The 26,745-nt window shown below is 36.7% G+C and overlaps 1 protein-coding gene across 1 annotated transcript in view; it reads left to right on the top strand.

Moving 5' to 3' along the window:
* LOC126183771 (vesicle-associated membrane protein 2) overlaps positions 1 to 26,745 on the top strand; it is a 188,052-nt gene that overhangs the window by 139,527 nt on the left and 21,780 nt on the right. Inside the window, exons 3-5 of the mRNA XM_049926004.1 lie at positions 16,355 to 16,433; positions 19,308 to 19,387; positions 25,821 to 25,872. Of these exons, the coding sequence (XP_049781961.1) occupies positions 16,355 to 16,433; positions 19,308 to 19,387; positions 25,821 to 25,872 (211 nt within the window). The remainder of the gene's footprint in view (positions 1 to 16,354; positions 16,434 to 19,307; positions 19,388 to 25,820; positions 25,873 to 26,745) is intronic.

The raw sequence follows: 26,745 nt of genomic DNA, 5'->3' as shown, positions 1-26,745 counted from the left end.
CCAGTCACTCTGGGGTACTGTTTATTCTACGTGTTGTACTGTTTCTGTTAATACATATAGGCAGAAACGACTAACACACTTGACCAATTTGGGACCGCTCTGACGAATGGACGCGTAAAATTCCGATTGAAAAATAATTTTGTTTCTGCTGGGAAACAAACCGACGCTTTCCGTATGAAAGACGTGATGAGTATTATTTGTCCGGTCTGTTCAAAAATGGTTCAAATGGCTGTGAGCGCTATGGGAGTTAACTTCTGAGGTCATCAGTCCCCTAGAACTTAGAACTACTTAAACTTAACTAACCTAAGGACATCACACACAGCCATGCCCGACGCAGGATTCGAACCTGCGACCGTAGCGGTCGCGCGGTTCCAGACTGTAGCGTCTAGTACCGCTCGGCCACCCCGGCCGGCGTTCGGTCTGTCTCCAGCTACAAGTTGCAAAAATGAAATTGCACGTATCTGCCTAAACACCAGAGAAAAGGCGCCTGAAAAACCCATAAGAGAGACACCTGGCATAGTTCCACGGACTCAGTACGTATAAGAAGACCTAAGTCTAAAATTTGAATATTAAAAAATACTACAAATTCGTGGTCTTGCACGCCGAAAGAACTCTAAACTCTCCGAGCCATATTCTTGATCTGTCTAGAAGTCAGCATGATTTGCCTTGCAAGTAACGGCATCAGCTACCTTTTTAAAGATGCCGATGGAACAGCATACTCATAATATTTCCATTCATTCAAGACACATATTTTCATTTATTGAGCTAATCGGGCCGTGGCAAAAGAAATCTTCACTCTTCAGAGGAGAGCAAATTGAATTACGAGTGGACTCCAAACGTGGTACTTACAATACCACGAGATCAAAACGTATCTTGCACAGCAGTTCAAAAATATAGAGTGTAGAGCGTATAGGAGTTTATTACAAGAGCAAAAATGTGCTGAATACACTTCAATCAGATATCAAAAGTCTTGCTAATTTAAAACCACTATTTAAGAACCAATTGAAAAAATATTTTTCACGTAAAATCTTTTTATTTGCTTCCTGAATCTTTCTAATGTGGTTAAGTCAGTCCATATTTTCCACTGTATTACAAGTTTTTTAGTACAAATGTTGTTGTAGTTTCAATCGCACGCTAACTGGCATGTATCAAATCATTAACACGTTCTAATTTTCAGTACCAGGACATGTTAATTAATCTAATGACTTAAGCCGTAGGTCATGATAGTGGAATCACTGTAATTACGACAGTTTAAGCACATAGCCATTATGAATATTCAAATGGCCCTAAGCACTAAGCACTATGGGAGTTAACATCTGAGGTCATCAGTCCCCTAGACTTAGAACTACCTAAACCTACTAACCTAAGGACATCACACACATCCGTTCCCGGGGCAGGTTATGAATATTATAGATTTCTGTTATAAGTCGTTATCCTAGCAACATTGCAGTTCTATCCTGTAAGACCAGACTGGTTCCATACGTTAACGTTTCACTGGCTGACAGGATCAACTCAAATCGTATTAATAAGCAAATCGTATTAATACAAAGAAGTGAAAGATAATCTTCAATGACGTCAAAGTTAATTACTACATTAATGATTGGAATATTTTATTCAAAGTCGACGGAGATACAAGGGTAGACTACAAGGAAATAATAATTATTCCACAGCTACACCAACATCAGAAAATCAGCACTTAATAGGGCTTCAGACAAAAATATCCTTATCTGCTGTACAAGGATGTGGGGTATCACCATTTTGGTTCCGAATGTTTTACAATGAGTTTCTTAATATTTGTAGCAATCGGGAGGGGTTGATTCCTAATATAGGAACAAGACGAAAAATCCTTGTGGACGTACGTTGCACACTGCATCGTTGCTGAGCCAGAGCGATAGAGGGCATACAGTGGCCTTGTCGAATGAGACGCTCAAACTATTCGCCATCAGGAGCAATGCATGCGTGGCGATTTCTCATCCAGGGGCAGCGAACCCGCCCGATGGTACTTAGATGCAGTTGAACAGCTGCACAGGTACTATGCATATGCTGTTCCAAATCGTTGTCGCTAGCCAAAGTACATTACATATTTCATATGTTATCAGAAACAGTCGTCCTTAGGATTACAGTCAGGAAACGGAACTGGCCACTGTACTGAACTCCGAAATCCGATCCACCGCCACCGCAATAAAAAAATTAATAGGTATACAAACTGCACTGCGCTGTGCCGCATCGTTCAAGAGCCACTGGTGGCTGAATTTTTAAGTTGAACAGACAGCGTGATTGGCGAGAAGCGTACCATTGATATTATTAGGATCTGCCCATCTGTGATTGCTTTTGTAAGTTTATGATGTAATTTCGTTCAAACGAGGCCCCATCATTGAAGAAAATGTTTCTGTAAGGTCATTTTGTCATACTTTGTGCAATTGACGTATGTACATAAAATAAGTGTGCTTGTTATTGTCGTAGGAATCGCACCCCTACGTTAGTTTCAAATTCTTGACACATCCGAGGCTATACACTATGCTATGTAGAAATTCTCGGAAGTCAGCAAGTAAGGAATAACTCAACAAAGAGTGCTACATATCTTTAGTTTCGCAGATGATTCACGTATCAAATAAGTGTGTGGAACAAATACAAAATGCTCCGTAGGCTTTCCCAGCGTAGTAAGTCTTGTAAGTCTATTCGGGTTTGTATTGTGACGAGCCAGTTTCTCGGCCACCATTGACCAGACGTTTTCAGTTGGTGAGAGATCTGGAGAAAGTGCTGGACAGGGCAGCAGTCGAACATTTTCTATATCCAGAAAGGCCCGCGCAGGACCTGCAGCATGCGGTCGTGCATTATCCTGCTGAAATGTAGGGTTTCACAGGGATTAAATGAAGGGTAGAGCCACGGGTCGTAACACATCTGAAATGTAACGTCCACTGTTCAAAGTGCCGTCAAGGCGAACAAGAGGTGACTGAGACGTGTAACCAATGGCACCCCATACCATCATGCCGGGTTACGCCAGTATGGCAATGATGAATACACGCTTCCAATGTGCGTTCACTACGATGTTGCCAAACACGGATGCAACCATTATGATGCTGTAAACAGAACCTGCATTCATCCGAAAAAATGACGTTTTGCCATTCGTGCTCCCAGGTTTGTCGTTGAGTACACCATCGCAGGCGCTATTGTCTGTGATTCAGCATCAAGGGTAACCGCAGCCATGGTCTCCGAGCTGATAGTCCATGCTGCTGCAAACGTCGTCGAACTGTTTGTGCAGATGGTTGCCGTCTTGCAAACGTCCCCATCTGTTTACTCGGGGATCGAGACATGGCTGCACGATCCGTTACAGCCATGCGGATAAGATGCCTGTCATCTCGACTGCTAGTGATACGAGGTCGTTGGGATCCAGCACGGTGTTCCATATTACCCTCCTTAACCCACCGATTCCATATTCTGCTAACAGTCATTGGATCTTTATCAAAGCTGGAAACGTGATGGTACGCATTTCTCCTCCTTACACGAGGCATCACAACAACGTTTAACCATTCAACGCCGGTCAACTGCTGTTTGTGTATGAGAAATCAGTTGGAAACTTTCCTCATGTCAGCACATTGTAGGTGTCGCCACCGGCGCCAACCTTGTGTGAATGCTCTGAAAAGCTAATCATTTGCATATCACAGCATCTTCTTCCTGTCGGTTAAATTTCACATCTGTAGAATTTCATATTCGTGGTGTAGCAATTTTAATGTCCAGTAGTGTATAAAAAAATATTTTTTCAACATTTACCAAGTACCGCATCTTGCCATATAGTGAGGGCAAGATGGGGTACACAGGTGGGGCCAAGGTGCGTTGCCTCAATACTGTACAAGGCAAAGGTTATTAAATGATTCAGTGAACACAGGTTTACAAATTTATAAAATATTTATTTTAATATCTAATGAAAATGCATTAAGTAAACATTATATGATGTTAAAGTTCAGTAACTATTAACTTTAAAATATTAACTTTAAACATTAACTTTAATTATTTAAGATAACTCCAATAACTAAATACATATAAATAGGCTGCTAACTTAAAAAAGTAATTGTAACATTAATTTCAATTCCCCAAAACACTGCATGATAAAAAAGTTAAATTAGTTACTCAAAATATTAACTTCAATAGGCCTAACTAAAATAATTCTTGTTAATGGAGGATAAAGATGTTCAATCATTTTTACTTTAATCACTAGTAGGTTTGTCATTGGTTTTTTATTTTTCCCACATTTTCCTTTACAAACAAAGAGGGATTCTTTAACATTCTTCTCAGGTGCACCCTTTCCTTCTTGTTCCTTCTTTTACTGTTCTTCAGTTATCATCGTCTTTCTGAAAGCAAAATTCACAGACATGATGTACCTCGGCATCCTTGTCCTCTTCTCCTGCACATGAACAGTGAGCCCACGTTTTACAAGAGACGCATATCACCCATCCTTCTGTTGAATGCAAGTAGAAATAGCCGCAATACAGGCATGCAGTGTCATCTTCTTCTGATGTGCATTCTTCTAATTTTTTCCTTTTTTTTATCTTCTTTGCCAAGTTTGTCATTGGTTTTTTATTTTTCCACATTTTCCTTTACAAACAAAGAGGGATTCTTTAACATTCTTCTCAGGTGCACTCTTTCCGTCTTGTTCCTTCTTTTTGCCAGGCTTAACTTTACTTGCACTCTCTAGAAGCGCTCTTTTGTAAGGGGACCTAGTAACAACAACAGTTTTTCCTTTTTTGTGGCCTGTTTTTTGGATGTTTTTCTTTCTGACATGAGGGATCACGACAATTTGTTCAGGTGAAACAGCAAATGACCTTAATTGATTGGTGTTGTTCTCAGAAGCCTGCTTGTTTGTAGTGTGGTACTTGAGGTTATTATCATTCCAAAATGAGCACTCCAGGCTTAGGCCTACAGCAAGTGCATCTTGCTCTTTAGGACCAGGTTGGTTGACAGGACCATCGCTTGTCTCTGGCATAACCTGCTTATGTGAGCCAACTTGTAGCTAAAGGAGTGTCTGCAGTGAGAGAAACTTCAAACATTGAATCTGGGAAGATGTTTGGTTCAAAAGGACAAATTCCTGTCTTTTTGAAACCATTTATGGCAGTGAACATGGTTGCAGCTCTGAGAAAAGTTTTGCCCAAAATCTCGGCAATCTGTAACATGGTAACAACTTTACCAGGATTTGATCTTAGCCAGTTGGTTAGCTCTTGATCATAGTATGTGCTGAGGGGCTTCATGAATGAAACATCTAGGGGCTGAAGCCTGTGGGTACAATGGTGTGGAAAACAGAGGATGACCACACCATTATCCCTTGCTCTATCAATTATAATCAGGCTCTGCATATGGGTTGAATGCCCATCCAACACTAACAGCACAACCTTCTCTTTGGTTGCTTTAGAAAATTCAATGAATTTGTTGCACCATTTCTCAAAAATTTCTTTCTGCATCCAACCAGAGACATGACATTCCGCCCACATTCCAGGTGTACAATTGTTAAGTAGTTCCGGTTTCATTCGCTGGTGAGGATGCACTAACATGGGCAGCATAAAACCTCTAGCTGCATTCATACAAAATTCAACAGAGACAGTTTTCCTTCTTTCGGCAGATGATAATGAGCCTACTTGTTTTTTCCCTTTTGATGCCAATATCTTGGAAGTGTTCTTTGAAACAGTAGAAATCCCACTTTCATCACAATTATAAATTTGATCTGCTGTAAATTTGTGCTGGTCATATAGTTCCCCTAATAAACCAAAGAATTTGGACACATTAACTTTGTTAAAAGCCATCTCTCTAGCTGCAGAGGTTTGCTCAGGTTTCCTAAGTGATAAACCTGGGTTTCTTTGCAAAAATCCCCTAAGCCTATCCTTTCGGCTGATTCTTTGGTCTGGCTAAAATAATGCTGCTTGTTATTTCTCACAGCTAACTGGTATGGCAGCTGCTTTACATCATTAACAGTCAAACCAAACAAACGCCTTTCCACATTCTTTATATAAATAACTAATTCTTGTTATTCTTCAGAGCTAAATACACTTTTGTAAGGTCTCAGTTGATCCTTTACAGCAAAAGATTCACCTTTGTCAACTTCATTAGATTCTGATTTGAATTTTTTTACCTTATGTTCAAGAGTTGTTTGAGGCACCTGAAATGCCATTGCTGTTCGATAATAACCCATTCGGCCATTGACTATTTCAGTGACAACACTTTTCATAGCTTCGTCACTCCATGAATCCCTCTCTGTTTTCCTTTTATATGTCTGAACCATTTTCTGGAAATAAAAAATATAATTAGATTTCTTGCATTATGTGTTATGTCATGTGGGGCACCCCATCTTACCCTCCCACTATGTACCCCGTCTTTGCCACCAGGGACGATTTTTAAGTTAGTTTAACATTATAGCACAAAGGATCTATTCAATTAGTTATTGCATGCATTAATTTATCACTAAAAAGCGGCTTTTTCAATGATAATACTTGGGAGTACGAGAAACAATTACTTCTCTTACCTTTTCACGTCTGAAAACGACAAAAAATTACATCAGCACAGACGAAAACACATTTTGACGTATACTCTCTGAATGGTTTGCTCAAAATGGCTGCCAGCACTGTCAGCCACTCGCATAGCAACAGCCTACTAATTCAACTATTCGCCGTTAGGTTGCGACATCTGCCTTGGCAGCATTTACAAGAACCCCATCTTACCCTCCACCCCATCTTGCCCCGCTCTCCCCTATGATAGTAAAAACATTCAAATCAACTTCCTTCTGACAATGCATATTTTCTGTGACAAATGATAATATTTTTACTCGCTAAGATATTTCTGACTTATTGCAGTTTAGCTACGGAGTGAGCAAAATCAAGCGGAGTTACGTAATTGTCAGGTATTCTTGAGAAACTAACATGTTGCTTGCGAATGGCCAGACAGGTGGAAATGATACGGAGACAGCACAGATTTACCAGTAATTTGTGCTTGCAGATAGTGCCACCTGAAGTTTAAGAACAGAGAGAAGTAACTGAGTTGTTGAAGCGGATTCTTATTTGAGAGAAACTAGATTCCAGTCTGAGTCACCCATATTGCTTCTGGTTTTCCATTCTTCTACTAGATCATCTGAAATGAATGCTAAGAAGTTTCCATTGATGTGAGATTATAGCAGATTCTTTCTGTTCTTCACCAAGTGAACTAATGTTCCGACACCGATAACCTAGATGTCGACAAGACATTTACCTATAAGATTTCTCGCTTTCTTCCTCAGACTTTCTATTCATTTACTGAGAGTCTGTGCAAAATAGCATTGTTCAATGGCAGAGACTGTCACTTCAAAAACAAATTCTATGAGACTATTAAACTCCATATCGTTAGAAACACCAGACAAGTGAGCCACCTGTTATGCTTTTTTATTTATATCACCACTACCGGTATTTCTATCACCTGCAGCGTGCGTAGGTGTTCTCACAAGCAGTTTTTGTTCTAATGAAAAGGTTTTATTGGTGGGTTCTGTAAGGAGATGTCTCTATTTTTAATTCACTAGCCCATGCATGATTACCATGTCAGTCTGTTAGAGATGATATGTAAACCACCATGTAACTGCACTTCACCAAGGTCACATGAAAGCTGACTAGGAAAAAAAGAGTTGGTGAGTCAATAACAGCATTGCCATTCATTGTGGAAGATATACATTTCTGGAGTTAAGTTGATATGAACTGTTTTCTTCCATATCTTGTCTGAGGTGCACACAGGGTTTTTTAGATTAGGCAAACATCCATCCAGTCCATATAACAATAGTTCTAGGAGACCCAGAAGTATCATTGTAAGACACAGAGAAATACTGCCCCTGAGGTGATAGTATTAAAATCCTAAGGAAACAGATGAAAACAAAGCAAAGGGATATAGATAGAAGGATTCAGAACAAAACATGTTTGGCTGTCAAGAGAGCAATGCACAAAGCCTTCACTTACTACCATAGCAAGATACTGCCAAAATATTTGCAAGGTGCCAGTGTTCGAAACTCTCCTGAAAAATGGTGAAGCTCACATAATACTAGATACAGAAAGCTGGTTAAAACATGAAGTTCACAGAAGTGCGATTTTTGGTGAAAAGTTAAGCACATATCGATAGGGTAGGCTAAGGGGAAATGGAGGTGGTGTATTTGTCACAGTAGACAAATAAAATCAAGACTCTTTTGGCAAGACTCACTGTAGGGGTGGGCATAAAATTATAACTGAATCCTACTACCGGTTACTTGGCCCACCTCCTGATGTAACCAAAAACTTTGAAGAACCCCTCAGTTTGCTTGTACTTAAATATATCAGTCATAATGTAATCGTTGGTGTAGACTTTAATCATCCAACAATCAATTGAGAAAATTAAAGTTCAGTTAGTGGTGGGAGTGACAAGACATGCTGTGAAACATTACTAAATGCCTTTTTCTGAAAAATACTTGGAACACATAGTTTGGGACCCCGTTCATGATGGAATTATATTAGATCTAATGGCAACATATAGACCTGACCTCTTTGAGGACGGCCACATTGAAACTGGTATCAGTGGCCATGAGGCAGTTGTAGCAGCAATGATTAACAAAGTACAACGTGTAACTAAACCAAGTAGAAAGATTAATATGTTCAGTAACCTAGATAAAGTAGCAGTGGTGTCATATCACAGTGAAGAACTTGAAGCTTTTACTTCAGGACAGGAGAATGTAGGGAACTATGGCTCAAGTGTAAGAGGATGCACAAGATAGATATGCACCGAGCAGAACTGTTCATAGTGGAAGGGACTCTCTATGGTATACAGTCACTGTAAAGAAACTTCTAAAGAAACAGGTGTAAGATAAAACAAAGGCCTATAGATGGAGAGCTGCTGAATGAAACACATTTGGCTGTCAAAAGAGCAAGGCATAAAGCCTTCAGTGACCGTGATGGCAGAATAGTGTTGAAGGATCCCTCCAAAACCCAAAGAAATTCCCACTGTATGTAATGACTATTAGTGGCACTAAGGTTTGGTTGAGTTATTCATAGATGAAACAGGAACTGAAGCTGAGAATAGCAAAATGAAATCTGAAATACTCAGCTCTCTTTTCAAATATTCCCTTACAAAGGAAAACCCAAGAGTAATGTCCCAATTTAATTCTCATACCACTGAGGGTGCCTACAGAATTTAGGGTCAAGTTAGCCCCTCTTTGAACTAAAATCTAAGTGACTAAAGTCACACCTGCCTACAAAAATGGTAGAAGAAGTGATCCACAAAACTACCATCCAATTTCCTTGACATCCATTTGTTGTAGAATCTTAGAACATATTTTGCATTCAGATGTAACAAGGTATCTTGAACAAAATAACCTGCTGCATTCCAACCAGCATGGATTCCAAAAACATTGATCAGGTGAAATGCAGCTCACACTTTTCTCACATAATGTTCTGAAAGCCATGATTCAAGCTAGTCATGTAATAGCAATATTTCTCAATTTCCAAAAAGCATTTTACTGAATAGCACACCTACACTTATTTCAAAAGTATTATCATATGGGCTATCAGACAAAATGTGTGACTGAATTGAAGATTTCTTGCTAGGGAGGACATAGCATGTTATCTTGAGTGGAGAGTCATCAACATATTTAGAAGGAACTTCAGGAGTGCCCCAGGAAAGTGTGTTGGGATCCTAGCTGTTCATGCTGGATATTAATGACAGCACAGACAATATTAATAGTAAGTTCAGACTTTTCACAGGTGATGCAGTCATCTATAGTGAAGTGTCTGAAGGAAGCTGTAGAAATATTAAGTCAGATATTGATAAGAAAGCTTGCTTTAAGTGTTTAGAATACCCACCTCCATAGCCGAGGTCATTAATGCACACATGTGCAGTGGCACTCTACTCAGAGGCAAGCCAGTTTGAATCCTGGTAGAGGATGAAATTTTTGCTGCCAGTATTTAGCTGGCAATGAGAGAAGAGTTGGTGGCCTAAAGCATCTGATCACTAGTCTTTCTGCCAGTGCCCCAGATAAAATTACAAACCTTTCTCCAGGGTCTCATGAAGTGAGGACATATGGCACTGTTGATGGCAATCTGTCAGTTTGGTGGGGACATTAGCTCAGTGGCCCCCTTGGTGCTTTTCAAGAGAAGCAGGCTTGGTGCTGGTGTCGAGTTTCACGCTCTCCCTTCTCCCATCATCCCCAGCATAAACAAAACACTACACACACACACACACACACACACACACACACACACATGCCATTACAGTCATCTTCACTTAACAGATACACTTGTATACAGCTCCAATACTTCGTGAACGAAAGTTGCCTGCAAGTGTGGAGGATGGGAAAATCTTTCCAATTAGGTGGCTGAACTTGCCCATTGGGGTCTCCCACCAATACGTGTCATACAACTTTACTTTCTTAATGTTTAGGAATGTAAAATTGTGCACTTCAAAAAATGAGAAACATAGTATCCTATGGTTACAATATCAAAGAGTCAAAGCTGTAACCAGTCACCTCATGCAAATAACAGATGTAATACTTGATAGGGATATCAAGTGAAATGATCACAAAGACTCAGTGATGTGTAAAGCAGGTGGCAACTTCAGGCTGTTGTTAGAATACTAGGAAAATGCAATGAGTCTACAAAGAAGACAGCTTACAAATCACTCATATCACCCATCCTAAAGTATTACGTAAGTATGTGGCACCCACACCAAATAGGACTAGCAGTGGATATTTAACGTATACAGAGAAGGGCAGCAGAAATGTTCACAGGCTTGTTTGACCCACCAGAAAGAGTCACAGATGTGCTGAAAGAACTGAAATGGCAGACTCTTGAAGACAGACATAAACTTCCCTTAAAAAGCCTGTTTACAAAATTTCAAGAACCAACTTTAAATGATGACTCTAGGAATATACTATAACCCCTTACTTATTGCTCTCATAGGAACTGTGGCGATAAGATTAGATTAATTACAGGACACACGGAGGTATTCAGTCATCCGTCCCATGCTCAGGAAGTGAATGGAACGGGAAAAAGTGGTACAATGAGATGTACCCTCCGCCATGATTAGATTAGATGATTAGATTAGATTAGATTAGTTTTTTGTTCCATAGATCCGTGCTGAGAAGATTCTTATGGATGTGGAACATGTCAATTTTTTTTACTGAAATAACAATACTAATAGTATGAATATATACAATACATCATTTGTTTCTATTAACAAATTCGTCAATGGAGTAGAAGGAGTTGGCCACTAGTAAGTCTTTCAGGCTCCTTTTAAACTGATCTTTATTTGTAACTAAATTTTTTATGTTTGCTGGCAAATTATTGAAGAAGAGTGTTCCTGAGTAGTGGACCCCTTTTTGAATTAAAGTTAGTGCTTTTAAGTCCTTGTGCAGATCATTTTTGTTCCTGGTATTGTATCTATGAACTGAGCTGTTTGTTGGAAAAAGAGATATATTATTTAGGACAAATTTCATTAAGGAGTAAATATACTGAGAAGCAGTATTTAGTATACCCAGTTCTTTGAAGAGGTTGCTACAGGACGTCCATGAATTTACTCCACAAATAATACCTATTACATGCTTTCGGTCTCTGAAAACTTTTGTTTGACTTGAAGAGTTACCCCAAAATATTATACCATATGACATTATGGAATGAAAGTAGGCAAAGCATGCAAGCTTCTTCATTTTTATGTCGCCTATGTCTGCTAACACTCAAATTGCAAATACAGATTTGTTAAGGCATTTCTGCAGTTCTGTGGTGTGCTCCTCCCAACTGAATTTATTATCAAGTTGTAATCCCAGGAATTTAAGACTATCAACCTCTTCTATCTGCTCTTCTTCATACTTTATGCATATGCTGAGTGGAAACCTCTTATCAGTTCTGAATTGCATATAGTGAGTCATTTCAAAGTTTAATGTCAGTGAGTTGGCTTTAAACCATTTCTTAATATCCATGAAAATATCATTAGCAGATCTTTCTAGAACTACACCCGACATATTATTTATTGCAACACTTGTGTCTTCTGCAAACAAAACGAACTCTGCTTCTGGCAGTGTAACTGATGAGAGATCATTAATGTACACAAGAAAAAGCAATGGCCCTAAGATGGATCCTTGTGGGACACCACATGTAATTTCTTCCCATTCTGATGATGACTGATGACTTAATTCACTAGTCCATTGCAGTGACACCTTTTCTTTCCTGTTAGCGAGGTATGACTTGAACCATTTAAGCAGCACTGCCCGTGACACCATAGAATTCTAATTTATTTAAAAGGATGTTTTGGTCACACAATCAAATGCCTTTGACAAATCACAGAAAATACTTGCTGCTTGTAATTTGTTATTTAATGAATTGAGTACATTTTCACTGTAGGTGTCATGCACTTCACAGTGGTTTGTAGAGTAGGCATAGTAGACATAGGTATTGCTTTCCCCATAGGGAAACTGAGAGTTACACAGTATGAATTGTTGGGAAATCCAGACTATTCATCAGATTGGAAATTGTCTGAATTCCTGCTACCCCTACGTTTAAAGAAATCTGTGCCTGAAGATGTACTGAGTCCAATGAACATCTTTGGCTGCTGTAGTGAGTATTTTGTAGACCTTTGAGAACTACTTTTCAGGAATGTATTTTGATATTAAAGGGGACTAAACCCAAAAAAGGGCATTTATGAGCAGTCATTCACACCTAGGACAAGGCATTTTTACATTTCCCTCATAACGAGAGCTTTTCAAAATGGCACTTGCAACTCAACAACTTTCTTATATCATCTCCCATCTGAGATTGCTACTTCTTTCTTGAATCTCTCATTGCTTACTGAACAAGCTTGGAATGGATATTACTATATAAGAATGCTAGGGAGGATGTAGCAAGTTAGGTAAAGTGATTCTGCTATTTAGTGAAGAAAATTATAGGAAACTAGTCAGGCCAAAGAGTATGTAAGCAAAAATGCAAATGATTGCTTTCAGCAGTAAAAAAATCTGCTGGATTCATATACCACACTAAGAGCAGCAGAGAAGAAAAAATTTTCCCTGTAGTTGTGAAATGAGCCATAGGAAAAGACACAGGGAAAGTGAAATATACATTTACACAAGAATGTTACAAATGAAAATGTCTCAATTACACACACTGCTTCAGATAGTTAACATACAAAAGAAGCTCAGTGGAGCTGTATTTTGAAAGCTACAAGTTTCAAATCAATGATTGATCTATATGAGCTTCGCACTGAAATCCAAATGGACCCAGGTTCAAAGCATTTTTTTTTATCTATTTCACGCTCATGACATCAGCATATAGTCATTAGTGTCAGGTATCCCAATACAAAGTCCCTCTGGATGCTGTTTTATGTTGTTCTAATTTTCCACAACTTAGCAAATGACATCAGTTAATAATAATACCTCCTTTATTATAAATTAAAAATTTGGGCGATTGATGCACACCAAGTGAACAAGGCACAACCGGCGTTCAGTTAGTTATAATGTTGCAACAGTTTTATTCCTTGTATATTATAGAATCACTATTAATTTTTGTAAAAGGCCTTTCCACTTCTGATTTGCATTCTGCATTGTATGTTCTTTCCCATCTAGCAAAACAGAGCAGTGGTTAGCACACTGCACTTGCATTCAGGTGGATGATTTTTCAAGTCCCTATCTGGCCATTCAGATTTAGGTGTTCTGTGATTTACGAAATCGCTCCAGGCAAATGCTGAGATGATTCCTATGGGAAGGGTACAGCTGATTTCTTTCCCCATTCTTTTGTAATCTGACCTTGTGCACCATCTCCAGTGACTGCATTGTCAATAGGATGTTAAACTCTAATCTTCCTTCCTTTGATCCTGCTGTATACCTCAGTGGATACCAACGTAGGAAGACAGGTCACCAGGAGTAGTGGAGCAGCAAACCATCACTGTTAGAGATTTGTGCAAGACCTAATAATTAATCCTCACATATAATCCATAAATGTATATTTACTCAACTTGATCAAGCCAGAGGTACAGTCCATTAACATAGTCCATTGTACACAGCAATAGACATCAACACTCAACATGCAGTAGGAATGCCATGATGCTGTGTAGTCTGCTCTCTAACTCATGATGAACTGGCCCTGGCTGCAGTGGTGCTGTCCTATATCCAGTCTGCAGAGATCACTCTTATTGACAGCTGGTGAAGGCAGACCCAGTGGGTGCACATCATTGACTATAGCATTGTCCCACACAACCACTATCGGTGTCTGCTGAAATCTCTTGATGTGGTACCAGTTGTCACCAGATGCCAATTCCAGGGGCATCAATGACAATAACACCTCAGATCTATCTGAAGAACTTCATTTGTTAGTTTCTTATTTATTAGTGTGATAATGCAGGATATTTTGCTCCTTGTACTGAAGTTCTTTTCTTGGAAAGATGGTCTGACACCTCATTACCATGGATTCAACAGATTATTCACTGAAGAGTTACTTCTTTTCCATCTATTAACAATGAACCCCATAGTTAAAACTTTTGCCATAACTAAAATTCTCAGATATTTGTACAAATATGTCACAGAGCTGATGTGGAATCATTGACAACGTTGGTACACGAACTTGAACAAGCAGGCATTATCCCCCTACAACTGCGGTTACACCTCTTTCTATTAAGGTCATCTGTTCAAACACAGAGCCCGTTATCTAATGAGTTAAAGGTTGTTATGGAGTGTATAGAGATGGTTCTTAACATATCCAGTCTTACATCATGTTTTCTTGTGAAATTTTACATTAAATTGAATTTAATGATGATTTCAATGTATTTAAGCCAAGAAAATGCCAGCATCATATTTTCTTTTTCTGACTGTGGTCAATAATCAGGTCATATATCACCTATTCTGTAAACAAATGCTTGTTGTGTTTTCAAGTGTCATGGATGCAGTAAATATAATGACAGAAATTAAAAGTGCTACACCATGAAGCACCGGTACAATATTTATCAAACATGGTGGGGATGCAGTTCATTAAAGGATCTGGAAAAGAGAGCCAGTGAGAACATGCAAATGGCAGAATGATATTTTAGAGAAAATGATCAATTAATTAATGGGAAAAACTTCTAAAAAATTTTAAACAGATTGAACTCTCAGCTTGGAGGATTTTATTCTGAGCATTGAGTATGCAGACCTAAAAGAAGTGGACTATAATATGTTTCAGAGAACAGATGGGGACAAGTTTCTGGCATGGAAAAACCATGATAAGATCTGCTCAAACATGAACACAAATATACATTTTAATGAAGAAAATGTCCTATACAGAGGATACAGAAACCTTGCTAAAATATACTATGAACTTATCTTCTCACACATATTGCACTGTATATCAATATGGAAAGGAGCAGATTATACTCATATTCAGAGCATTTTAATACTTCAAAAGAAAGCCATCAGATGCATAGTGAAACTTTAAAATATTAACTGTACACTGTTTATATTATTGTGATAAAATGCTCCTTTTCATGGTAAATTGTATACCACCTCTAAACAGAGATTTTCATGACCACAATGCGAGATGTAGAATAAATTACCATACCTGCAGTAAAAGGTTGATAATGACAGGTAGGGGCCCTAAAAATGCAGGGAACTTATTTTATAACAGAGTACTACTTAGCATAAAGAGCATAGAGGAATGGACCACCTTCAAAAGGAAACTGAAGGAGCATCTCATCTCTAGATACTAGTATAAGATGAAGCAATACTTTCAGGTGAATTCATTGAACAAAAGTAAACTGAATATCAGGAATGGTGTAAATACTTATTCTTTTTGTGGAAACCAGCTTCCTGAAGAAGGAAGAAAGGAAGACTAATTGTAGACTGTTGTACTGACAGTACAGAAAAATGAAACATATAAACAATGTAGAAAACTGTGTTTCTGATGCTGTGACTTAGTGCAAAAGTACGTATTTAACACCATTATGATGTGTTCCAAAAATAAAGGATTCAGGCCAACATTATCTTTAAGTTCAGGTCATGTAAACTCCTTAAAGTGTTTTAAGCTCTGCTCTTGTGCTTTCCAAGCACCTTTATTCATACAAAGTTCCCTCACCTGTTTTAAATGAGTTGATGTGAACTTGGCTCTATGAACTCATAACATTGTTTTGAGTGGCAATCAAAATGTTAAATTTTAACGCAAGGACATTCACAATAAATACATAAAAACTCATCTGAAGATTGTGCAATAGCTAGTAAACAACACTTAATGTGGAGTCAATAATTTATTTGAATGATCACCAAATATCAAAAATTAATATTATCTCCTTAATTAAGTTATAGCATTGTTGGAAAAATGTAATATGAATTACTGTTTTATTGGAAATGTATGGTAATAATTATGATTTTTTGTACCTCCAGGTTGTTGATATCATGAAAACTAATGTCGAGAAAGTACTTGAGCGAGATCAGAAACTATCAGAACTTGACGATCGAGCAGGTATGTCATGAAATAAACTTTTGTTGTTGTAGAAAATTAAGTTCTACTAAAGTTGCAAAACTCAAAACCTGATCTTATATTTGGACCTTATTTTAATAATTATGTCACAAACTCAAGTGTTCAATTAAAGGTGTAAAATATTGTTTCCTGTTTTCTTCATATTTTTATCATGCAGCACACATTAGCAATTACACTTACATGTTTTTTCAACTTTGCTCTTACATGTGTTCTAAACAGAGAGATTCTCTATACTTTTTCTACAGACTTTAGAAAAAGATGGATGAGGTACTGGTAAATGACAGAAGATTTTCAAAAAATTATTTGCAATTTCTTTGACTTGATATTGCTCAGTTCTAACTGTAGTGATGTTTTCCACAGACACTGTGAGGTTTTAATGGGAGGGAGTTTTTCTTCTAATATGGATCAGCAAAATGTTCATCACACAATAAATGAATAAAAAAATTTGAAAGTTATCATTACCTGTACGTGTTTGTTCTTCCAACAATGAAATATATGGAATCTGCAATACCATAATGACACTATAATGACCATTCACTTATTATTATTTATGAGCACTGGCAGTACCTTACTGTGTCTACAGTTTTGATTAATATAATTAAGAAATATTGTGTTGCTTATGAGAACAACACAGGACACAAAACACCTTAATTATGTGTCGGGAAGAACAATGGTGATATCAGGATGATATTTTAGGCAGATTTTTCTGTCATACAAAGAATATTTTTATTTATGTGAAAACTGCAAGTAAAGTTTATGTATTAAGTGGCAATATTGCTTTGAAACAATAAATAAGTTTTGTGAGACTGTCATACATCAGGTTGAAAGAACTGCAGAGACAACCTGTCTTGAATGCACAGCGGGAGCAAATTTCTAGGACCGCTGAGTTGACATTTTGTTCTCATTACCATATATCATAGCTTTTTAAGTACTTATAAAAAGTTGAGCAAAAGCAACACATAAATCTATAAAATTATTGCTGATGTTCTATGTTTGTTGAAATTTGGTCTCTGACTGTGCTAATTCTCTATAATTGCTTCATATCTGTTCATTGTTACTTACTATTGACAAACATGATTATTATACATGTCTTAAGCTTTCTTTTTTATTTACATTCTGGGGATATAAACTGACTAGTATTTTTTAAACTACCCAATGACTATTGCTTTGTTAATCCTTCTGAATATTTATTCCGCAGTGCACGCAAGTGCTTTACATAAGTTACGAAACATACCCTATTCAGTAGCAGAAAGAGAAAAGATAAACAAAAAAGGAAAAAAGTACTGTATGTTCCAAGAGAAGATAGAAATGAACTTGTCACTTGTGTGCATTAATGTGACACATAAAAGAAATAATTTCAGGAAAATTTTATACATCAAATGTTAGATGCATGGAGGATGGTCTCAATGAAGGCCCTGTATAAGATGTGGGAAATACTGAACAGTCAATAAAAATAGATGAAAATTATTAAATAATCTTAAAAATATTAAATTTTGGGATTTAGTTGAGTTGAATTTTTGTAACGTGTGGGTATAAAATGAAACATATAAGAAAATTATGCACTGAAATCAAAGAACATCGTACGTTAGTGTTGTGATTAACTTATGGGACTGTGTTCCAATCCCAATTTGGTGACCATCGTTGAAGTTTTGTGGAGCCCTCTGAAATAATTTTGAGTCAATTCTTGGTTATCACTGTGAGTGAATCATATCCAGTATTTCCTCATTCTTCACCAACTGTAAGAGACTTATATTTAATTACTTTTTTGTAAGTGGGAGTTTGAACCACATCCCTGTCCACCTGAAATTAGTCTTGCAAAATATAATGAAAGAGACAGAAGTAAATGAAATTTGACATAAATCAAAACAATGAAAGAAAAAATTTGGTAATTATCTTGCAGACAGATAACAGCTAAAAGTTATGTTTGAATGAGGGACACTCTGGAAGCTGTAGGAAAGCAGTGCAAATTCTGATTATCTTCAGTATTAATTTTACATTTTCTCAAACTCCTTTCTTGTATATTTCATACATGCTTTCCTCCTCAAAAATCATTCAGCAAGAATACCATGATTTGCTTCCTTGGGACGGTTTTTGAGAAATAGTTACATTATTAACGGACCTTTTTCATGAGTTATCAGCTCTTAGGTTAGAGTATTTACAGTATTAAAAATATCCAGTCAGTATTTTTTATTGTTTCAATTATATCTGAGGCATTTTAAAGCATAACTCAGTTCTGAAGGTCTACAGTTTGTGTTTTTTCAGCATACGTTTTCTTTAGTTTACCCCTCATTAAATGAGGTCAAATGGACAGTTCCAGTTACTGCCCTGTCTTAACAGTATTACTGTGACTGTATGTCTTTTTGCAGCAAATAAAGTGTAATCACAAGACTACATGGGATGTCTTGATATCGCATTGATATATGAGGTAAGTGTTGTATCACTAAATAGAATGAGATGAACTGTTTTGTTTAATGCTAAGTGAAACACTGAAACACGTGTAAGCTGCAAAAACATGAACTGTACTCCCTGATAATAGAGTTCTGCTCTGAAATGTATAATATATTACTGATTCAGTGAACAACAGTGACAGTGTATGGTCTAATATCATCAGAACCATAACCTAAAACAGAAGCAAACATAACTGAAAAATATTTCTATTTGTAATGAGAAAATATTACTATTTCCCCATCTATGAAAACAGGACTTAAGAAATGAAAAAAAAAGAACAGAATTATTAAAACTCACATTTCTGTGAATGTATTACTCATGTCGATGATTGTTGCATCAGTTTAGATATAATGATACTTCCATTTTTGTGAAGAAGTACACATCATTTTTTTTGTCTCTTTACTGTAGATGCCCTCCAGCAAGGAGCCTCACAATTTGAACAACAAGCAGGAAAGCTGAAGAGGAAGTTTTGGTTGCAAAATCTCAAAGTGAGTAAATTTTATTTTGATAGTTATTTAGAGTTTACCTTTCCTACTGCAAATACTGATGCTAGGTGCATATAATTGGCATTTACTTTTGTATGAAGGGAAGTTACAGAATTGTAGCTTGTTGATGGTAACTGTTATCTAAGGCACTCCATTTCAAATTCAGTCTTGCATGAAATTACAAAACCTACCATGTCCTTAAAAAACCAAACCCTTTCTGGGTATGATAGGGTACTGATTAAAATATGGAAGTTGTGTGCTATGCAGAAAGTCATGAATTCTGCTGCAATAGAAGCTCATATATTCCCAGACAGACTTGAATATGCTATAATAATGGCTGTTTATAAAATAGAGACAAAGATGGTTCATCTCTCACTGACCGATTTTTTCTTTGACTGTTTTTGTAGAATTGTTTAAGATCAGACTTATCTCAACATTGTACAAACCAGCTCACTGACTCCTTTGTTCTTGGACTTTCATTCAGGATACTCTACAGAACAGTCACAAACAGTTTGAAAAGTTTGTGAGACTGTTGCTGATAAATAATTGTTAAGAAGAAAATTCTGCATGTGGCTCTGTTTCTGAGTGAATTAACATTGAAGTTAGCCAATCAGGCTGTCACACATGCAAATTCAAGTGGTCCGCCAGATATAATTGGTGTCAGTTGTTCTCATAGTGTAAGTGATAGCACATGAGACTACTCAGCCTTTGGCTTGAGTCTGATCCTTACTATTGTCCCATGACCAGTCTTTGTATCTCTCTCTTGTTCAGTCTTAGGAAACTAAACAAAGGACATATTCAGTGGCAGCACCTCTGGCAGACCAGTTTAATTTGCATGATCAACTGCTCGATTGGCTATCTTCAATGCTAATTAACTCATTAAATGTGCAGTGTATTGAATTTTTTCTGTAACATTCATTTCTCAGCACACCCTACTCTGGAACACTCTTAGAAGCTTTTGAGATGGTTTCTGACAACCCTGTATGTAGAGGAAGTTATGTTCAGACTTGTACATGAAATTCTATATGAATTATGTGCAAAAGATGTTCTGTGAGAAATTTCTGTTTGTCTGAAAAGTGGTCTTCCCACTGGATCCACAACACATTACTGCAGAACCTGTTATATTATGGTACCAATGACAGCTAATTCCTTCAGTTATACTTTCATCTCAATAAGAGGAAGCAGAATCAGTCTAACAGATGCAAATATAGTCCTGGGTTCAGACTAAGTAACAGCAAACGTGGGGAGTCTTGCAACTACATTGCTTGCTCCTCCACCAAGTGCACTCATTTAGAGGTTATACAACTGCATTGTGAGTTACTTATTTGGAAAGAAGTAGTAGTACAAAAAAATTTATTAATCTTTGAGATGTGTCACTATCTGAGAAACACAAATCCTCGAGGTTGATATTACCATCTTTTTTAGGTTGCATATTTTTATACATTCATTTACAAATACTAATATTTAAGTCATTTTTTGAAAAAAAGTTCTTATTTTTTGTATGTTGTTTATTAGAAAACAGAGATTTTATGCAGCTGACTTAACACAGAACTTTTCGTCAAAATCAAGAAGACTGACTGTAACAGAACCTGCACTGCCCTTTTAAGACAGACATAGGATAATTTCTACAAAAGATTAAAACAAAGGGTGATTACATATGGTATCAATATCAATATAAAAGACAGGAATTATAGGCAAGAGTTTTCCATGATTTGCAATGAAGTCGTTCAGGTTAATTAATGGCCTTGAAATAAGTTTCTACTTCTGTTGGTGGAATTTTGGAGGGACAAAATGTTCCTCGTTGTTCTAAAGCTCAACAGAAATTTTCTGGAAAACAAGCTTTCACATTTGGTGCTTTTCTTAATTAACATGTTTTCTTACTAATATTATTCATTTTTGGATTCAGAAAAATAATGGCTGCAAAATAGAAATGTTGTAATTTTGGAAAGATTACCATTACTGGTACATTCTACAATTTGAATATTCTAGAATATTTATGACAACAATAACTTTTAATAAAGATATTTGCTAAGTTACACAATTTTGAAAGAAGACAAAAAGTTCTTTTCAAAGAAGGAACTGAGGGATTTGTACGAGGTATGTTATTCCTAAAACAAATAATTAGTAGCAACTTACTTGCATGTCTAAAAGAACTAACCTTGTTTGATGATCCACTCCTGTCCAGTTCTTTCACATTAGCTGTATTAGGTATAGATGCATTACCTGTAAGTGTCATATGAAAATCTGTGCCAGACTGGGATTCAAACACAGATTTCCCACTTGTCGCGAATGATCATACCTACATGCTCTCTGAACTGACCCAAACTTATGCCATAGCTCACTATACTCATCACATGGCGCTCACCAATATTATTAACTGGGTTCACACACCTGGGAGAATGAGACCCATCCAGCAATATGAAGATAACAAATTGGGTCTTGATTCCTCGTAGTCTCATTCTCCTTCACGCTCAAACCCAGTTAGTAATGTTGGTGAACATTAGGTGATGAATATAGTGGTGTATGGAATAAGGATGTAGAAAATGTGATATGTGGAAGTTTGGGTTGGTCCAGGGAGTGTGCACGGATAGCCAAACTGCTTAAAGTGACCACCTGTAGTAAGGGAAAAATCTGTGTTTGAGTCTCAGTATGGCACAAATTTTCATGTGTCACTCATAGGTAGTACCTCTATACCTAATACAGCTAATGTTGAAGAATTCCCAGTCAGTGAATAAATTTCAAATTAATTAGTAAGAAGGTCGAAATTTTGTGAATATGTGATTAAGTAGAATCTAAATTTTTGAATATTTTTGTAAATAGAATGTTTGTACACAAACTAGTTATACCATTGCCGTGGGTCAAATCTGTTATATCCTGGACAATAAGTAATGAACAGTTTAAGGCTTATAATCATATTACATAACGCGCCCTATCCATTTCACATAAGAAATATTTGTTGCTTTTAATACTAGAATGAAGTTAAACAAACTACAGGGCTTATATAATATACACAAATTTATGTATGGTTATTTTTAAACCTTTTTATAACATTTTCAGGGTACATTTATTTTATAACAACTAACACGATCGAAATTATTACATTGCAGTCTCAGTGGCTGATATTAGACCACTTCATTCTTTGGTGTACAATAATGATTGTGGTTGTCAATATCATACAAGTTAATGTACTACCTGTAAGTGTCACATGAAATCTGTGCCAGATCAGGATTCAAACCCAGATTTCACACTTATCACGGATGGTCACCTTAAACACTTCGGCTATACCAGCATGCTCCCTGGACTGATCCAAACCCCCACATGTCACATTGTCTACATTCTTATGCCATAATTCACTATACTTGTCACATAATGCTCACGAACATTATTAACTGGGTCCCCGTGCCAGGGAGAATGAGACCCATCTAGCTGTATGACAAAAACAAGCTTGGTCTTGAATTTACATGTAAGGTCCAGGCAAAAATAAAAAAAGAACAGATGAACAGGTATACAAATTAGTAAAATTGCTCTGAAAACCATATCTCATATAGTTCGACACAGAGAATAATAATCTAGGAGTATATGAAATGGGCAGAAAACTAACTGTAACTTCTACATAGCATTACTTCGTAATCATGTAGCTAATCAGTCAGTCAGAAACTAAGTTAAGAAAATATAAGCTAAATAGCTGTTTCCAATTTAATTTGCAGATATGTGAAACTGTTGTTGCCCTCTGTTTAATTTCACAATTTCATAGGGCATAATAACATAGAAAAATTTTGCAAGAAAAGCAATTTTTTGTAGGTATAACATAAATAACTGTGGGAGTGATCTGTGTTATGGGAAATTAGGTATTATACAGGGGCTTCTTTATATAACTCTGAACATTTATGCTCATGAATCTGTATATATGTTACTTTTATCTAAAACAATACAAATATTTTTCATATGAATGAAATTCACAGTGAAGATGAAGAAATAGTCTAAGCAGTGAGATAAACAAAGGCTGAGTTCATAGAATTAGCTTGTGCAGTGACAGAATCCACTTCACTTATAGCCCGCATAGCTAAGCAATGCCTGGTATGAAACAGCATGCTCAGTAGATGAAAAAGCCACAAGCAAATTAGATAGTCATTTGGCAACAGTCATGATAGAATAACTGAATTTAAGATAAATAACTTAATCATTCAATTGTTATTGAGCAGTATTAATCCAGAAAAAAAGAAAAAAATGCTTGAGCTGTCAGCAGCTGTTACCATTATTTTCATCAGGAGTGAAGTTTGTGTATGCTGGGATTGGCATAGTGCTCTCTTAATATCATTAAAACCACAAGATGTAGGAGTTTGCAGAGCTGGCCCAAATTTATGCATTCATGGAAGGTTAGATAGGCATCAAAGGCAACTCTTGTGGGCTACAAATCAAGGTGATCATGGAGAATCAGAGGCTGGAGGGTCACCATCAATACTCTCAGTTAGTACATCACCAATTTAGTTTTGCATTTGAGAAGACACGGAGTGATGGTAAACTGCTTTTCTTAGATGTGATGCAACAGCTGAAGGTTGGTAGCTGTGATCCCACAGTGCTGAGGAAATCATCATACACCAAGCATTAATAGAACAAAAATAGCATTAACATGTTGTCTACAAAAGAATAGTCTTGACTGCATCTGTACATAGTGTTAAACTTATTTATGATAAAATAATGTGTCCTGTCAAAACATATTCACTTGATACATGCATTCCAGGAAAATACTACAGCAAGAAAAAAGTTGCAGATTTTATAAGGTACAAACAGACAGTATTTCTTGATTCTGTGGTGCAACAACCAATGGAGCAGAACATGTATCTCAGAAGAAACAAGGAAAGTCAGAAAGTCATGTCTCAAAGAGCTCAGTGTGCATGATATTTCCTGTGAATATGACATTATTTATGTGGGATGAAGTAGGCCTACTTACATGGTCTTTCAATACCCATCCCACATATAATAAAAGCCACTGGACATTAAAATTGTAGCATCAAGAAGGATGGGAAAGAATGAAATTTTACTTACTGTGCATATTCAGTAAAGTAGGAAGAATATGTAATTAAATTTCTATGGTATTAGGGGCATAAAAGGTGCAAAATGCAGTGCATAATGCTGCCACCTCTTGCAACAACAGTGGCTTGAACCCAGTTAGGCATTAAACTGAACTAAAACTGAATGAAAGAAACAGGTATATCATTCCATGCTGCTTCAACTCTATAGTATGATTCAACAATTTTAGTGACTGATGAGTGGTGGTGTGCTAGATTCTAAGCAGCCCCTGATGAGATTTTTTCAGTGGGTAAATAGTCTGGAGAGGGTGCTAGCCAGGACAATAATCCAATACCTTCTATATAGAGCTAGATTAGAACAGCAATGGCAACATGCTGTCATGTCATATTCCAAGGCACTACATACCATCACACCAGGAGCTGGGCCCATATGACATGTTAACTCAGCAAGGTTGAGTGCAGTGCACAGCACAGAAGGTTATGTGCAATGAAATGCAAAATCATGGCTTGCAGATAATTGAAAACTTATATTGTGTACTTCTATTGCTTACATGAGAGCTGTTGGGTACACTTAAAGCATAGGTCACATAAAAACTGCAGGAAGTGCTATGTGCTTGATGACAACATTTTGTTGGAAAATACAAGTAATATTTTTCTTAGCTACATGATAAATATCACTGAAGTAACAATTGAGGAAGGATGACTACAAATATGAACTACTTTTTTAGATTGTATTATGTATACTGGTAATTCCATAGGTTCATACGAGGAGCCCCATCATGAGGTACAACATACCAGAAAAACAAAACATGTCTACAAAATATGCTAAGTTTACATTGATATGCTATTCACTTTTGTAAAGTATGTCCCTTTTATAGTTTAGCAAAATCAGGTGAGTATATCCCCTGAGATTGTTGTTGTATGTAGCTTATTACAGTAATTGTGAATGCTGCTGAACCATCAATTAGTGGAAACTCTATATATGTTAACACAGAAACACTCATATTACTTTTTATGCTGGGAAATGTAATACCATACCGCTACTCATCCTGAAGTTCAGACCTGTGGGTAAAGTAGCCACTAATAATTTTAATAAACTAATAATGCTTTCTAAAAATGGAACTGCTTTAGCTGATAGTTGTTAATGTAGTAACCTCTATAGTTTTGTGTTTTAAGCAGTGTTATGTCTACCTCATGTGAATTCTGTATTGTTCCATTTGAAAGTTTCTTTCTTCTCCAGCCTAGTACCTAATTACTCTGCATCTCAGAGAAGCTTGAAAATCTGTAACAATTTCTCTTGTAGCATGTTTAACATTTAACTTTTCAGAAGGCCTAAGGTTATTGAATTTACCCATAACAAATGTTGCTTTGTTGTTGTTATCTAACGTTTTCTCTAATATTTTCAGATGATGATTATAATGGGAGTTATTGGATTGGTTATATTAGCTATAATTGTTGGTAAGTACATCACTTATGCATCCTTGTTTTTTACTTCCTTGTTTGCCCTGTTTCATCACTGCCTGTACACCTAACATAGGAAAGATAATATAATTGTCCTAAACTCAAATCAGATGGGAATTAATAGCACTCGTACAATGTACCCTCCGCCATGCATTATATGGTAGCTTGCACAGTATGTATGTAGATGTGAAAAGTTAAATTAATTTTGTAGTTTTCAGTGAAGGCTAGCTCATGCTTATGATTGTTTGTCCATATGTAGCATTTGCATACAGTGTGCAAGTGAAAAGACTGTTCAGAGATTTCAACTATATATTTATTTATGTAGGCCCAACTTAAAAAATGGGCAACATTTTTCATTCACCTTTTCTTCAATACAGTCACTTCTAATTGAATAATATGTGCACCAGTAATTTAGAGCCTTTTGTATAAAAGAAACTAAAGCTCTCTCTCTCTCTCTCTCTCTCTCTCTCTCTCTCTCTCTCTGTCTCTTGTTCCTTCAGTTTCATGATAAAATCATTATTTCTTATAAACCCCTTCAATATCTTAATTACAAGTTATTTAGGGAGATGCATCTCACTGCTACAGAATAAAAAAGACACATTCTGTCTGAAAGCGTGATGAAGTTAATTTATTTGGGGCACTGACTGACTCAGACTTTGAAACATCATAATTGTGAATAACTGGTATGGTGGTATGGGACTGTGTTGAAGAACACTAGTTCCAAGTGTAAATGTACCATAACACATTAGCATCTTCATAATCTTACAGATGAGCTATAGTGGAAATGAAGTCTCTTTCTCATTTATATTTTAGATATTCTAAACTTTGAAGAGATTATAGAAAGAAATTTCTCAGTGTGAACTGTGAACC

This window comes from Schistocerca cancellata, chromosome 4 (assembly GCF_023864275.1).
Source record: "Schistocerca cancellata isolate TAMUIC-IGC-003103 chromosome 4, iqSchCanc2.1, whole genome shotgun sequence".
In the NCBI taxonomy this organism is placed as follows: Eukaryota; Metazoa; Arthropoda; class Insecta; order Orthoptera; family Acrididae; genus Schistocerca; species Schistocerca cancellata.
Note: the sequence above shows the minus strand (reverse complement) of the source record. Positions and strands in the feature narration are given on the sequence as shown.